This window comes from Microtus oregoni, unplaced genomic scaffold, assembly GCF_018167655.1.
Source record: "Microtus oregoni isolate MIOR12 unplaced genomic scaffold, Mior012 000069F_ref0000032, whole genome shotgun sequence".
NCBI classification, from domain to species: Eukaryota; Metazoa; Chordata; class Mammalia; order Rodentia; family Cricetidae; genus Microtus; species Microtus oregoni.
Window position 1 is genome coordinate 4713845 of NW_024543976.1, and position 17918 is coordinate 4731762.

At 39.3% G+C, this 17918-nt stretch overlaps 1 protein-coding gene across 1 annotated transcript; it reads left to right on the forward strand.

Moving 5' to 3' along the window:
- The first annotated feature begins 5626 nt into the window (after nt 1–5626).
- On the forward strand, nt 5627–10054 carry LOC121440594 (interferon-inducible GTPase 1-like). The gene is made up of 3 exons (XM_041641354.1): nt 5627–5752; nt 7893–8003; nt 8658–10054. The coding sequence occupies exon 3, from the start codon at nt 8678–8680 to the stop codon at nt 10052–10054; it is 1377 nt and encodes a 458-aa protein (XP_041497288.1). The 5' UTR covers nt 5627–5752; nt 7893–8003; nt 8658–8677.
- The last annotated feature ends 7864 nt before the right edge of the window (nt 10055–17918 follow it).

Sequence of the window (17918 nt, forward strand, 5' to 3'; positions counted from 1 at the left end):
GTACTGATCCTGACACCTCTCCACACAGCTCATCTGGACTGTCCTTCCCCAGGGATTCCAGGACAGCCCACAGCTGTTTGGCCAGGCTTTAGCCTCTGATCTTCTCTCACTGTCTCTCCCTAAGTCTAAACTCATACAATATGTGGATGACATTTTACTTTGCAGTCCATCATTGGAAATCAGCAAAACGGATACCTCTGCTCTTTTAAATTTTCTGTCCAAAAGGGGTTATAGAATCTCACTTTCTAAGGCCCAACTGTCTACCCCTCAGGTCATTTATTTGGGATTAACTATTACCCCAACCCAAAAAGCTAGCATCTTGCAAGGTCCAAGCTGCCAGCCAGCCAGTTCCTCAGAGCCCAGAAAACACAACAGAAATCAGCCACCCCAGGATGTGGTCAAGCATCTCAACTTCTTGACACCCACAAAGTCAGTGTGAAGCAGTCACGAGAGACCCCATTCCCACCCATTAAGATCCTCAATCCCCCAAATTTTTATAATAAACAAAATGGTGAAATGCAATTATTCAGCCACAGGTAAGGCTGCATTTCTTGGTTCTAAAGGCAGCATGTGCAGACAGGCCCTCGGGCACAAAGCACCCTGCATAACCCACGTGCATACATGCATGGTTACATCCATGTATGACTCAGCTAAAACCCTTGAGCACATGCGTGAGCCACCCATCATCTGCATCATCAGAGTATGATGTAGTCATGCCAACCCCCTGTGCACATGTGCAAGGCAGCTTTTAAAAGCTGGATGCACCATCTCTCGCTCTCTCTCTGCACACTGATCCCCAGGTATATGCACCCCCTCTAATAAACTCCTAAGTGGGTTTGTTGGGGTTCCATGTTTCCCTCTCACTCATGCCCAGGTAATTTCATCAACATCATGGTCTTGACCCCCTTTGCTCATACTATCATGCCTCCCTCTCTTGGACTGGTCTCCAGAAGCTTAACCCAGTGCTTTGCTGTAGATCTGTCTCTGTATGTGCTTCTAACAGTTTCTGGATGGAGGTCCTATTCTGACTGGGGTTCTATGAAATCTCAAAGTAATTTTAATTTGAAGTTTTCCGATGGCTAAGATGTTGAACACTCTCTGCTGCAAGAGCTCCTTTGGTCAATAGCCTTTAAGATACCAGCCCACTTGGACTATATAAATGCTACTATAAATGCAGATATAAAGTGTGTCCCCACTCTCTTGGGAATAGATGGGTGCTGCCAGGAGCAATTGTGTTTCATGTCAACAGGATACTAAATTGATTAAATGCCATATTATACAGATCTTTGAAGTGGTTGAAGGTTACCTATCTGTACAGAATACAATCTCTATGTATCTAAAGAACCTAATTAGTCTGACTAAAAGTATAACAAACATGAATGACTATTAACCTATAATACTTAATACCTATATTAAGATTAAAACTTCATATTAGAATATTAAACAAGCTTTAAACAACTGTGCAGTAAAGGAGGACAATGACCCCAAAATGTAAACAATGTATAAATATCTTGATCAGAGGTAGAACTATATAATGCAATATGATAAATATATCCTAAAATTGTATCAATATATAAAATGTCTTAAACAGAGGAGGAAACTCTTAGAGCCCATGTGCCTCCAACACAGATAATTCTTTTCCCTAACTGGACTGGTACGTAGCCGCAAGGAATAATCAGACACAACTTACATGGTCATCATGGAAGGGCATCTCAGGGTCTTTTCTCCTTACTACTTCTTGCATCTATTCTATAAACAGCTTATATACCATCACATAAATTGAGATGGAAAATACATTAGACTGTCTCCTAGGTAACCAGGTGAATGGCCTTTTGTCACGTCCGCATCTACACGTCTGCTGAGTATGCTAGCTGTCACATAGGCCTGAATTAGCATCTCTTTAAGATATCCTCCAAATTACAAAGGAAGGAGCACCAAACATCTTGACCATTGTTAGGCAGAGACAGCTTGTCTGCAGAGCTATGTGACCACCTCAGATGGGGCCTATGGCTTTTGTGCCTGGCTGCCACACCATACAGAAATATGGGCTACAGGAAACATGCCTGCGTGCAATCTGACAAAATAACTTTGTATAGGTGTACAAATATTGTAAACAGAAATAAGAACATATTCAAAATAACAAATATCATTTGAACTTGTATCAACATACAAAAATCTATACCAATGTAAACTGTTCATAAGTAGTAGCTCATAAGTATTCACTCTATTACTCACTATTATTATGGAGATGCTATATATTCTCCAGTATTTATCTTTGTCATTATGTCACAAATCAGGTGATTGTGAGTATGCAGCTTTATACCTAGGTCCTGCTCCATTGATTATTATGTGTTTTGTGGTAGGTAAGTTACTAGTATAACTTGAAATCAGTGTTTTAGATTTTTATCTTTACTGTGAAGAGACACCATGACCAAGGCAGCATATGAGAAAAGACATTTAATTGGGTGCTTGCTTAGAGAATCAGAGGGTCAGCCCATGAACGTCATGATTATGGCAGCAATCAGACAAACAATGTGCTGGACCCAAAGATAAGATTTGGGAACTGTATACCACTCTCAACATCTATCCACAGAGGGCTGTTTAATATGCACATATCATCAATAAACTATAGACTGACTCCAAAAATTATAAAGGAGGTTTCTGAGTCCTATGGATATATGGAAAGGAAAGCACTCAGTCACTGCTGGTGGGAGGGCAAACTGGTACAGCCACAAAGATATTTGTGTAGAAGCTCCACAGAGAGTGAAAATAGACCTGCCAAAAGATCACGCTGTGTCACTCCAAGTCAAAGGACTCTACATCCAACTACAGAGCTACTTGCACATCCATGTTCATTCATGCTCTATCCACAATATCCAGGAAACAGTCTAGACAGCATCAGTTGAGGAAAGGATAATGACAATGTGGCCCCACTACAGAATGGAATATTACTCATCTGTTAAGCAAAATGACACTATAAAATTCTTAGGAAAATGGATGGATCTGGAATCATCATTCTGAGTGAGGTAAAACAGGCCCAGAAAGATAAACATCATTTCATTTCTCTCATTTGTGGATGTTCGCTATCACTGCTAACAGCCCACAAATCACAATCCCAGAGAACATAGACAATAATGAGGACTCTAAGAGAGACTTACATAGATATAATCTACAAGGGTAGTAGAAAAAGATAAGCTCTCCTTAGTAAATTGGGAGCATGGGGACCTTGGGAGAGGGTTGAACAGGAGGGGAGAAGCATGGAGGGGAGCAGAGAAAAATGTAGAACTCAACAAAAATTAATAAAAATTAATATATATATTCTGTCTACATCATAAAAAACATATGTGTATTCAATTTGGAAGATGCACAGAGGTTTTGAAATTACTATGTGGCCATGGGTTGGAACCAGCAAGAGAGGAGAGATAATATGCACTGGTAGAAAGGGCTAAAAGAAAATTTTGGCTCAACAATGGTGAAAATGAGGAGTGAGGGGCAGATAAGGTAGAGGAAGGAAAATGGAGAGATAAAAAACACTTAAAGATTTTCAACAAGTCTTATGGAAATCTGGCACTTCAGACATTTCCTAAAATAATCTATACACATATATAAAAGAGTTAAAATGGAGTTGCCCTCAACTAGAACAGCAATATCTTTACTAGACACCTCAGGGTAACAAATAGAAAGCCCAGTCCCAGGACATAGTTTTATTTACTTCCAGTGAGTTCCCTTAACATTGCAGGTCATTGTCAGTGCTCTTATCTATCTTCCAGAACTTGATTCTATGACCCTATTAGTGAAGATGCCATGTACTTGCATTAGAGAACATGGAGAAGTCAAGTTAATAGTGACCCAGAAGCTTTATTCCCGCTGGCTGGCTTCATAATGTTTGAAGGTTCCAGCCACACTATCAGGGGAGAAAAAATTAAGTATGAATCATTCCTAGCTATGAACTCCATGAGCTACAATAATGACTGGCCAGACTACATATACGCTCCAGTGTAATTATGGCCAAAACATCTTGGGAGGAATCTAAGGCTTACTGAATGAATGTAATAATTTCTCAACCTGTAACTGAGCAAGAACCTAATGCTAGACAGGTCATAGACCCTAGGTGAGAATTATTGTTACTATTCTGCTAAATGGACATAATATTAAGCTACCTCCTTATGAGTTATCATTATACCCATAGGATGGATATGGGTATAATGATATAAGATACAGGTATAACGATATAAGACATCTCTCAACCCTTATCATGGAAGCTTGTGTTTGCAACAGATGATCATCAATCCAGAGATCCACAACTAGCCAAGACACAGATTAGGACACGAAAGACTATCTGGCTCTAAATGGAATATATTAATTCTACCTCCAAAGGCACAGGAATGGTTGTGGGAGAGAGGATAACAAGACTGAAAGAGCCAGAGTTGGTGGATGGTGACAGGGAAACAGGGTTTTCTGCACACAGTAGGGCAGCTCCACATATTAGCTTACCATGGTTGTGACACCATATGTGAGATATGTGAAGCTCACACTGGACAGAAAACCAGCTTAGGAAGGGGAATTGAGAAAGATAAGAGTTAAGGAATATGAATTTACAATTATGAGAAAATAAGATTGCAGTCAGAGGGGTGTAAAATGAGTTTTGTCTTGAATGAGACTAAAATAACATCTGCATAGAAAGTCAGGCAATGTGTTGTGTGACTTTAGTTCAGCCTACATTTGTGGAGTCAGGGAACAGAAAATTCTCTTTCCAGGGTTGTGCTCCTGTCTATTTAGTAAGCTGCTTCTTCATGTTCCTCCTGTTTCCAAACCTCGCATTTCACATACTTTATTATTTTAGGACTACCCAGCATTTACCGCCTTTAAACAAAGAGATAATAAAATGATAAACAGGCGATAGTTTCACTTTCTCTTTCTTCTTCTTGGAAATGTAGGGAATTCTAAAAAGCAACAAAATCCATAAGTTTTGATGATTGGCCAATACACATTGAGAAGGAAGGGGCAGAAGTCAGAAGAATGTATAAATCCTGCCCAACTGTCTTGAGCTTGCTGCTGCATAGGAAGCAGAGGTGAGTTCCAAATGAAGAGACTGGAGCACAGTGGAGTGTGGTTCCTGTAGCTGAACTACAGAGAGCGTATCCACTGGACACAGGACAATCTGGTAAGTGGGCAGTGACATTAAATCTAACTTCTAACCTTCACCATCTCTTTTCTCATAAGGGCTGATAGAAAACAAGCCATTTAGGAACATGCTCTGAGAGTGAAGGGCCTCAGTTTGGAAGCTAAGGATCTTTGGTGGGAGACTGGCAGGACAGGCTTGAGGATGGTCTTTGCCAAATACTCAAGCTGAGGTAGACCTAAGGTCAATAATCTTGTTAAGGTTTTGGGAAATATACATCCAGTTGTGTTAGCTTGTAGCTTGTCTTGTGTTTCTTCTCCCTAAAATGATTGTAAAGAAATGGTTCAGGTAATAGATTATCTTTGTAGTGTGCATGTGATTGTTGTACCTTACTCTCATTTTGTGTCCTAGAATAGAGCCAACATTTAATTCCTTACATCCTGAGACTGCTGGCCTGTGGAGAGGAGGTCTCCCTGCACGCTTCTTCTGCTGCAGCTGGCTATAGGAATATGTGCCTGAAGAATCTTCTTCACTACGTTTTTTTTTTAAATTGTAAAGCAGGAGTACTAAGATCTCTCCATCTGTGAGGAACATAAGCTGTGTCAGGATGTGGTGACAGCTGTCATTTAGGTAGGCGTTCTTTTTTAATGCTTACTGTGTCACGGCCTTCTCATTCCCTGTGTTCATATTCAGTGGGAAGACTTCGCAGACAACTGTCACACTGGAGTCTGCATCACAGATCTGGGAGCTAGAGCTCAAAGAATGAGAGCAAAAGTTTGAAAAGGCGAGATCAGCTTGTGTGCTTCCGAGGACATTGTCTGTACCTTGTGGGTGACTGTCACCTTCAACAGTAAATCTGGCTATGCTGTTCATTTGACTAGGCTTAGCTTGTCTTTACCCACACATTCCATGCTTGTATTTACGGTCAGACTGAACGAAGTTTTGCATCTCTGGTTTCTTGCACAGCTGTACTATTTGTCCTATAGATTGGACAGGGGCTGCCTGTGCAGTGAGTCTGTACATGCTTGTGCAGGCCCAAGGACACAGTATGAGTCTATGGAGTTCCTTGTTTTGTATTAGACTGCTTTTGCACTCCCCAGACTCTTGGTACCCACTGTCTCTGAATGTAGTAAGAATTCAGTTTCCCACTGAGCAGTGAGAACTATGTAACAAGTGCAAGGATTCATAATAAAGTCTAAGCAATTTCCTCATAACCCTCACTCACTGCCTAATGATATATCTGTGTGTTGATGGTGAAGAAGTGAGCAAGACAAAAGCACTCTCTGTTACCTGAGTTTATTGTGTTGTGGGGCCCAGACAGCAGATGAACTCAGACAAATACATATTATGTGGCTGTAGAGAAACTGAATCATAATGAAAGAATGGCGTATGATGGAGGCAGGTACATATTCACATCCAGCATGGATATAAAACCTGAATTGTATCTAATTGAAGCAGAACCTAGAGAAAGGTGATTAATAGTTATATGGCTACTGGGCAGGGCACAAAGACATGGAATCAGTGACTAAGTTCAATGTCTTGAAGTGAGAAGACAGCCTGAGATAACAGGGTGGCTAAAATTCAGACACCGTTGGCTCCAGAAGTGTAATAATGAAATTGAGATGTATATTATATGTAGTGTGTGCACCGTAAACCTAATGAATGTTCCCTGACTGAAATGGGAATCCTCGTGGTGCCTCTCATGATTGACTTGACATGGCATGATTTCAGTGACTATAGAATAACTCTGGCAATTTGATCATCCATGTTGTTGCAAGAATGATCACAGGAAATATAGCAATGCAATGACATCAAATATGGGATTGAGGAGGTCTTCAGAAGAAAATGTATGAAAAATGATCATTTGTGAGTATATTGGGCTGGAGAGATGGCTCAGCCGTTAAAGGCTAAGCTCACAACCATAAATTGTGAGTATATTTGGAAATAGAGCTTAAGTCTGTAAACAGATTTGATAAGGATGAGATAGAAAGAAGAGGCTCCAGTGTGAAGGTAGGATTTGCTGTTTCCTTAACTGATGGTGAGATCCATTGTGGTAAAGTCTTGTAAGCAGGTATGTGGAGAATAAAGGGTAGGACTATGGGATCTGAGCTAAATCCCCAACAATTAAACTCTGGTCCTTAAACCTGTCAGCAAGTGTATTTACTTACTGAGTCATGTTACCGGTCTTACTCAATTTTATTGAGCTAGGGTCTGAACTAGCACAGGACAGTTTCTAACTCATTATGCATCAAGGATTACCTGTAAGTACTGATCATCTTTCCTCTGTATTCCGATCACCAGAAGTATAGGGATCCAAAAACACATGTATTTGATGAGGTAAAGGGATTGAACCCAAGGCCTTACTCATTCGAGAAAAGCTCTCTACCAATTGACTAATGTCTCCAGTGCAAAGTTGCATTGCTTTCATAAAATAAAAGGTTTAGAAGAAAATGATGAATCGAAATGATTGTTTGAGAACACTGAAATGTATTGAAGTTACCAATATTTTACAAATGCAAACTTCAAGGGTAATGTAATTTTATAATACTGCAAGTTTATATTCCTCACAGAGAAGAGTTTCATGTCATGAAAAAGACACAAGGAAAGTAAATCTATGCAAATTAAGATTTCAACAAAATCCAATAGCTGAACTTACTGAAACCTTTTAAAACAAAAATAACACAGACAAAAGAGATTGATTTGATTGTTAGAGATTTTGCATTGATTAAACACTGATTTCAATTATCATTCATTATTATTTACTTTTCAGTGTGCAAAACTAGATGTATTTTAAGTTTCTATTCATTTGAAAGCACACACCGAGGGAAGAGAGCACAGACGGAGAAGATATCTTGGATTTCATACAGAATAATCCGGTCTGGTAAGATGCAACACAGTTGCTCATGCTTTTGTACTTGTTGGTGCTGGTGAAAGAACACATGAAGATTTTGTATTATTTCCCCTTACTTTACTTAAGTATTAATTTTTCTCTAATGAAGGGTTTACTTGAGAGCTAGTAGAAATTTGTACTAGTTTCCTTTCTGATGCTATTATAAGCACTATGACCCCAAGAATTTTGAAAAGAAAACTTTTTTTATTTTTTGGCTTACACTCTGTGTTCACAGTTTATCACTAGGGGAAGTCAGGGCAGAAACACTGCAGGCATAGAAATGGAAACAATGGGAGCGCATTGTTTGTTTATGGGCTTAATCCCTTAGCTTGATAATGCTTTCTTAATTTACCCAGGAGTCTTACCACTAACACTGGGCTGGAACCTCTCACATCAATAATCAGTCCAGAAAATACCTAATAGGCATGTTCCCAGTCCGATCTCATGAAAGCAATTCCTTAAATGAGGCTTTCTCCTCAAAATGGGCTATAGCTTGTATCTTGTAGACCAAAAATAACCAGCATAACATATATGGTAACTAGTCAACATCAGAACATAACTAAGGCTGAAGCACAGTGAAAGAACAGAGTGCTAAGCAAAAATGCATCTTCAGTCTCCTGCAACTTACTCTCTTCCTTCTTTCAGGGAACAATTTCAACACAGCCATGGGTCAGGTTTCCTCTCCTGCATCTAAGGATGAAGACAATGGAGATTTGGAGTCCAGTTTCACTAACTATTTTAAGAAGATTAAGACAGAAAACAAAATAATTTCTCAGGAACATATCCATTTAATAGAATCTCATCTGGAAAAAGGAAACATTCAGGTGGCAAGCTCTGTAATTAATGATGCATTAAAAGATATTGGTAACACCCCAATAAATATTGCTGTGATAGGAGAGTGTGGAGCAGGGAAGTCCAGTTTCATCAATGCCCTGAGGGGGGTTGGACCTGAAGATGAAGGTGCAGCTGAAGTTGGCGTGGTATTGACAACTATAGAGAGAACGCCATACAAACACCCCAAAAATAAAATGTTCATTTTATGGGACCTGCCTGGCATTAGAACTATGAACTTTCCGATGGAAGATTATCTGGAGAAAGTGAAATTCCAAGAGTATGATTTCTTCATTATTGTCTCTTCCGCATGTTTTACAAAACTTGACCTAGACCTTGCCAAAGCAATCAGATTTATGAAAAAGAATTATTACTTTGTGAGAACCAAGGTGGACCTGGATTTAGACAACGAGAAGAAATACAAACCTCGCACCTTTGACAGAGCAAAGACCCTGCAGCAGATCAGAAGCATGTGTGTGAATGCCTTCAGATGGAATAACATGGATGTACCACAGATTTTCTTGATTTCTAACAGCAATTTATCTAACTATGATTTTCCATGCCTGACAGACACAATGATAAAGGATCTTCCTGCTCAAAAGCACCACAATTTTATGCTTTCCTTGGCTAATATTACAGAGGCAGCCTTTAACAAAAAGCGCAAGTCTATGCAGCAAACTATCTTGTCGAAAGCCAAGAAGACTCATTGTTTAGCTACTATTCCTGCAATGAGCATCCTCAAGTGTGATGTGGAGGAGCTGAAGGAGAAGTTAAACCACTACCGAGTCCTCTTTGGAGTAGATGATGCATCCCTGGAAGTCATTGCTAAGGATTCTCATGTGCCTGTTGAACACTTGAAAAAAATCATTAAATCTCCTTATTTGTTGGAAATTAAGAAAAGGAAAACATTAAAAGGAAATCTTTTGAAATATTTGGAGAAATTTACCTCAGACAATGCTTCACGTCCCTACTATAAGAAAACCGATTACTTACAACTTCTTTTCCTTGACACAGTGACTGAAGATGCCAAAGTTGTCCTTAGAGAGACATACTCAAAAACTAGTTCAACCTCATATCACCCACAGCTACTGACCATGGATAAGTATTACCCTTTCCTCAAGTTCTTGGCCGGATTAGTGGCTGTTTTTTTGTTTTGTTTTATCTTAGGTTTTGGGCATGAAGAGGGGAGTAATCTCCAAATAACTTTTTAAATATTCAGATCGTTTTAATGTTACTATATAAGAATACACATATGTAATTTTTTTAAACTAATGAGTTAATTATACAATAGATTATTTATTCAATTACACTTAAGGTTAAGGCTCCAACCCAGGCCTTGTAGATGCTAGGCAAGCATTTTATCGCTACACTATGCACCTCACCTCTTGATAGCTTTTAGATTTACGTAAGATAATAGTCTGACTATTCTGAAATTCTAAACTTAAAGAATTTAATTCCCATATCTGTCAGTCTAACCAAAAATGATAGGATCAGATTACATATTGTCATAATTCTAATAGATAATGCAAATGAAATAGGTTCTTCAATGTTCAACATAATCGTATATAGCAAACCAATAGTTACGTATTTTTAATTCATTAATAGTAAGTCAGAATAAATTTGAATCCCTTAAGGAATTTGATTTATTTGAAACATTTATATTATTTAACTTACAGGTGCATGTGAAGGACAGAGGAGAACTTGCTTAGTCAGTTTTTTCCTTCCACCATGAGGGGTCAGAGCATCTAACTCAGTAATGCAGGCTTGTTGCTAAGGACCTTTACCTGCTGAGGCATCTCACAGCTCTAGTCTGAGTGAACCTGGACAAGGCAGTTAGCACAGTGGAGATTCTCTGGCTCCAAAGAGAATGCTGAACTGACTGTGGACTGCACTGGACAAGAAGGACTGGAGATACTTTTCTTTCAGACACATGCATCAAGGTAGGAGTGATAGAAAGCAGCCCCACAATGGGAGACAGACATTAGGTCTGCAGCCCCTTAGTAGTTTTAATTTTCATATCTCTGACAGCCAATGATGTTTCACAATTTTCAAATGTTAATTTGTAATTTTTATTTTATTTTTGAGAATTGAATTCAGTTCCATAGCCCATTTTTTAATTGGCCTGTTTGTTTACATAATGTTTACTTTAAAATTCTTTATACATTCTAGCTAATTCTCTATCAGATTTATAGCTGGCAAAGGTTTTCTCCGATTCTCTGGGGTGCTTTTTCTTCATCTGACAATTTTTTATACAAAATATTTTTGTTTTATGAGTTCCCAATTATTGATTATTGCCCTTATTTGCTGAGCTAAAAGAGTCTGATGCAGAAAGTCCTTGCCTATGCCTCTGTCTTAAGTGGACTCTATGTTTTCAACTATAAATTTGCAGTGTCTGGTTTTACGTTGAGGTCCTTGGTCTATTTGTGGTAGATTTTTATGCAGGGTGAGAGACAAGAATCTAATTTTGGTGTCCTACATGTAACTGTCCAGTTTCCCAGCACTGTTTGTTGAAGATACTCCTTTCTCCAATTGATTTTTCTTTTGTGATTTTGTTGAAAATCAGATGGTTGTAGTTTATGGCCTTGTAGCTGGGTCCTTTACTCTCTAGCATAGATCTGAGTCTGTTTTTGTGCCAGTATCATGCTGTCTTTATTTCTATGGCTCTGTAGGGTAACTTGAAAACAGGCATGGCATAACCTCCAACAATACACTTTTTACTCGGGATTTCTTTGACTGTCAGGGGTGTCTTTACTTCCATATGAATTTTACGATGTTTTTCTATTTCTGTGAAGAAAGGCATGAGAGTTTTCTTTGGGATTTTATTGACTCTGTAGGTTTCTTACAATAAAACAGCCATTCTCACAATATTGTTTCTTCTAATCCACGAGCGTGGGGAAGCTTTCCATCTCTCTGTGTCTCTTTAGTGTATTTCTTAGATGCTTCAGTTTCATTGTAAAGTCTTCCATAGCTTGGTTAGCTCTATTCCAAGGCATTTCTTTTTCTTTCTTTTTTCCTTCCTTCCTTCTCCCCCCCCCCCTTTTTTGGTAAAGCTATTTTGAATGGGATTACTTCCCCAATTTCTATTTCAGATTGTTTATCATGTGTATATAGTAAGGCTACTCGTTTTTGTGTATTAACCTTGTATCCTGTCACTTTGCCTGCTTTGGGGATCCTTTTCCTCATTTTGTGTTGCTTTATCCAGCCTTAATACAATTGCCCTTACTTTTCCTGAAAAGAAAAAAAAAAAAGGATACTTATTCTACACTCGCTGCTGGGGTTTATGTGGCATGAAACGTGTTACCCCTATTTTAGTCATGAAATCTTTACAATCGGTTAATAGAATCACAAGAACTCTTCCTGAAAATTGCAATGATTCCTTACATTTATTAGATCCCACTATAGTTTTTGCCACTATGGCCTTTTTTTTTTTTTAACCTATCCTAGGACTTGTTGGATTACAGCAAAAGGTTTCTAAAATAGCCTGTCTAATTTCAAAAGCTGCTAATATTGAGGCAGTAATATTTTCCAACTTAATCAAGAAATGAGAAGATTGAGGACAACTGATCTACAAAATAGAGATAGTATAGACTCTCTGTTACTTAAACTTAATCTTGGTTGTCAACAATTTACTGGAGTGTGCTATTTAATATCTCTGATATTTTTCTCAGACTATTGACAAACAAATTGATCATTATGTAAAGAAATAGACAAAAGTCTGAGCTCCCAAGGTCCCAATGAGGAGCAGAAGGAGGGAGAACATGAGCAAAGAAGTTGGGACCACGAGGGGTGCACCCATCCATTGAGACAGTGGAGCTGATCTACTGGGAGCTCACCAAGGCCAGCTGGACTGTGACTGAAAAAGCATGGGATAAAACTGGACTCTCTGAACATGGCGAACAATGAGGGCTGATGAGAAGCCAAGAACAATGGCACGGGGTTTTGATCCTACGCAATGTGCTGGCTTTGTGGGAGCCTAGCCAGTTTGGATGTTCACCTTCCTAGATATGGACAGAGGGGGGAGGAACTAGGACTTACCACAGGGCAGGGAACCCTGACTGCTCTTTGGACTGGAGAGGGAGGGGGAGAGGAGGGGGAGGAGGGGGAGAAGGAGGGGAGGAGGGGAAGAAGGTGGGAGGAGGGGCAGGGAAATGGGAGGCTGGGAGGAGGTGGAAACTTGTTTTTTTTTTCTTCCTTTTCTCAATAAAAAAAAAATAGACAAAAATCTCCCAGACAAATTTTGACTGGCCAATTTAACTAAGATGGCCCCCCTACTTCAACAGCCCTCTAATGCTACATCTACTGGTCATTGTAATTAGGACCTGTGCTCTGCAATGTGTGGCTTGCTCAGTCACCTGCCACACAAACAACTCTAGTACCATTGCTATTTAATGACATTATTTAAGACAGTCCTCTCTCAAAGAGTTGACAGAGACACATAAATCCAGGGCCAAATTAGGAACCTGCCTGATTCCATCTGGAAGGCAGGAGCCATTACACTGTATTGTTATTATGAGTTTCTATCTCTGATTCGTGAAACTGACCCCGCCCCAATCCATGACCTTGTTTTGTATTTGGGAACACTCAAATGCTTTGTTTCCCTCCCTGATTACCCTAAACCTCCCTAATCATGTGACAACAACATGGTGAGGCCTGGTTTTATTGCTGCTGTTTTTTTTTTTTTGTTTTCATAATATTTTTCTGTAACTCCTTACTGCTCCATTGATTTCTATAAACTGTCTTTGCAAGTACTCCTGATTTTACCCCTTATGAGGGCCTTAAGAAATGAACTCAGAGTTCCTCTATTTAACTGGACCAGGGGGTAGTCTCTGGCCAGCTCTCAGGTGCACTGCAATAAAAATCAAACTTGCTTCAAATTTGGCTCACAATTGTGAAAGTTGTCTTATTCTCCCACAGTGGGATTTACAGAGGGGAACACCGGTTGGTCTTTCCCAAAAGGGAGAAATTCTTGTATTGAAGTGACACACACACACACAAATAAATAAATGCAGATAAACTATATTAAAAACTGTAAAGAAATGCATCAACTCATAATAGAAAACACATCAAAATAATATCGAATCTCTAACCAGCAACCCTAAGTGACAGAGAAATTTGGGGCAGTGAATCTCAAGCCCTAAATGTAAATCATTGCAGTTAATATCACTATATCCAAAAGCTATCTTTTAAAATTGACAGAAAAATAAGAACATTTTAAGACAAGCACAAATTCTGAGAGTTATGACTACTAATCTAGTACTAATCTAGTACATACCTAAATGAATACTGTATGCAGAGGAAGAAAAGGACAGTCTCAGTTGTGACTTCACAGGAAAGAAAGCAATCCATGAGAGAATAATGAACAGGGGAGGAATCAGAAAGACTGCATCTTGTCCAGCACAGTGAACCTGCAAACAATGGGATGTGGGGGAGGACATCTAATCAACCAGAATAACCAAGATTACAGAATTTAGCAAACCTCTCTCAATGGTTATCTTCATTATAAATAATATCAAAGGTAAAAGAATGAAGAAGAGCTGACTGGATTAAAAACAAGCATTGCTTGGCAGTCTCTGGGACCTCACTCCCTGATCAACAACTCGAGAGGAGGTATCCCACACCTGGCCTTGAGCTTCTGTTTGATAAGCTATGTCTTCTTGAATGAGCATTACCCCCTCACTCCTAATACAGTTAAACTCCTTAAGCACACATTAAAAGTAGGATTCAGTATAGTGTTCTCAGATACCCTCAGTTATTGATTCCTTCCCCAACTCCCCCTCCTCTGCCCTGCCCTTGCATGCTCCTGTCTACTTAAATCATCTCCATCATCACCTACTTCTTTATACCATTTGTGTTCTGCCAACCCCTTTGGAATTATTCTGGGTTCTCTTTAGGAACAAATCAATGGAATGAATATATGTATATTATACATACATAGTATGTAATAATTTATTAAGGCAGCTTACATTGTAATAGTATCAACACATGAATCACAGTTAAGAGGTTTAGAACTTGCTGCTGGCTCGATATTTGATGGGGCATGCCTCACCAGTTCAGGTAATCCCACAATGGCTGTCTCTCACTAGGCAGGTCAACTACCCCACAATTGTTTAGACAACAAGACTGGGTAACTCCATGGCCCCAATCTGGCACTGAAATTCTGGAAGCTTCCTTGAAAGCCACTGATGCAAAGTCCAATATGGAAGCCTAGAAACTATTGTTCTAATATCAGTGAAGAAATTGTGGGGGCTGAGAAATTCTGACCCATTTCCCACTTTATCTGAAGGTCAGACAGTTTGGGGAATAACAAGGCTTAATCCCACATTCTAGCACAGGAGGTGGCCACCTGGCCCCTTTTTGAAGTGAAGTAAACTCAGTGCCATCCTGACAATTGGTCAGGATATGCTAATGTACCTCTGCTCCTACCTGGGGAGGAGGTGCTTTCTGCCTATGTAATCAAGTGTTGACCAAGTGTAGCTGACTTGAGTCATCCCTCTACCTAGGCAACAGGATGCTGATGAAGGGAAGTCTCATGTTTAATGTTAATTAAACCTCACCAACAGAACCCAAGAGAGGGAAGAAAGAATCTCAGGCATTGAAGGGATGATAAAAGAAATGGATAACTTGGTCAAAGACAATATTAACTATAAAAATAAATTCTGACAAAATTTTTCAGGAAATCTGCGACACTATGAAAAGACTAAATCTAAGAATGATAGGAATAAAGGAAGGAGAAGAAACCTATGTCAATGGCACAGAAAAATATTTTCAACAAAGCCATAGAAAATGCCTATCAAGATACAGGAAACATAGAGAACTCTGAGTAGCCTGGAGCAGAAAAGAGAGTCCCCTTGGTGTATAATAATCAAAATACTGCATGTACAGAATAAAGAAAGAATAGTAAATGCTGTAAGGAAAAATAACTAAATAACATATAAAGGCAGATGTATTAGAATAACACTAGACTGCTCAGTGGAGACCCTAGAAGACAGAAGGACCTGCATAGATGTTGTTCAGACTCTAAGAAAGCATAGATGCCAGCCCATACTAATATACCCAGCCAAACTTCCAATCACAATAGATGGAGGTAATCCATGGAAATCCTTGCTTCACACTCTTCCATCTCAGCAATACTTAATGGGATATTATCAATATTTTCTTAACGCATCACTCATTACAGATTTAGCACCACAAATATTTCCTTTTGTCAGAAAATACTCGATGACCTGACGGTTTCCTGGGAAACGATTTTGTTCTCTGCCTTAAACTTCTTTAAATAAGCAGTGAAGCCGGAGTCCAAATCTTCATGATTGATAAATGATGTAGGAGGAGCCAGCCCACCGTGGTGAGTGCCATCCCTAGGAATGTGGTCCTGGGATGTGTGAGAAAATAAGGTGAACAAGCCATGGAGAGCAAGTCAGTAAGCAGTGTTCCCTCCCAGTCTCTCCTTCAGTTCCTTGACTTCTTTTGATGATAGACTGTAACCTGCCAGCCAATTAAATACTTTCCTCCCTCAGGGTGATTTTGTCAGTGTTTCTGCTGTATTTGGGGGCATGAACTTGGGAGAGTGGGGCTTAAAAATGAGGTGGTCTAAAGTCTCATGCAATAACCAACTTTATTCAGGGAATCAGACAATTTATATTCTGAGGGCATTTTGTGGGTCAAGCAAGATCATGTGAACAAAGCTCACTTGAGTTCAAGTTATGATCAATCACAAAGGCAAGCTCACCTTGGTTTATGTAGTATAGAGTCAGGAGGACAACTTCTGTTTGGAAACATCATCCTGAATACTAGAGGTAAAATGACGGGTAATCTACAGTAAGACCCATTCCTGTTTATTCCACTTCAGAAAGGCACGGCAGTGCATTCCACAAAAAAAAAAAATTCATGCTATGAAAGAATAGAAGTTACAAGACCCTTGTATGTAAATATGTAAATTTTATGGTGGTTTTAGCCAGGTGGTTTTGTCTTTTTGTCTTTGTCCTGGAGTTTTCTCACAAGCTCTCAGGAATCTCCTCACAAGCTTCCTTCACTGACTTTGTACCAACAGCTAGTGTTTAATCCCATCAACAGAGATAAAAACTATGACAATGTACAGACTACTTGTTAACCTTGAGGAGAGCTTCATGAAACTTTTATGTTTCTATACTTTCTAAGACTTGTGATTTTTTTTACTTCCTAAATATTATTTTATATTTAAAATGTGTCCCTGTGTGGGGTGTACATGTTTACGTGTGTGTGGACATGTCAGGCTTATGTTGGGTCTCCTGCTAAGTTACTTTCTACCCTTTTCACCAAGGCAGGTTCTCTCAAATGAATCCCGAGCTTGTAGATCAACACAGTCCAGCAAGTCAACATGCTCCATGGTTGCACTGTTTCTGCCTTCTGAGTGTGGAAGTACAAGGTGGCTGCCACACTCACTGAACATTTATATGGGTTCTGGCAATTAAGCTCTGGTCCTCATACATGCATGGCAAGTCCTCCATTAGAATGTTTGATTAGCTGATTAGTAGGAATTAGATACAAAGAACTTATTCATATCTTTTGTATGTGCTTGTACATTTTGGGCATTGTATGTGTCCATTCGTAGATGTGTGCGTGTGTGTGTGTGTGTGTGTGTGTGTGTGTGTGTATTCAAGTGTGCAGGCTAATGTACCAGACTTTCTTTCTTTGGGGCCACTAATTAGCTCCCAATCCATGACACAGAATTATTAGCTTTGAATGCTGATCCTAACTTTGACTATTTTTGCTTAGCATACAACTTCTTTTTTGTTCTTTTTTCCCTCAGTTTTCTTAGGCCCTACATAAAAGTACTGGCCCCATGTTGGAATGAGAAAATGTACCATGGTTTTTACACAGTTAAAGTAATATTCTGCAGCATAAACAAATGTAACACATCTTGGCGTACTTAAAAGAATATTTCACAACAGGTAGAGTTGAAAGACAGAGAGGCAGGCAGAGAGGGGAAGAGGGACTTGGGTTGTCAGACTGTGACAAAGTAAGAAGCGTGGTCCATATCTTTAGGTGTCTCCATGGTGATAGTGGTTTGGCTAAAGAAAATATGTCAGAGCGGAGAAT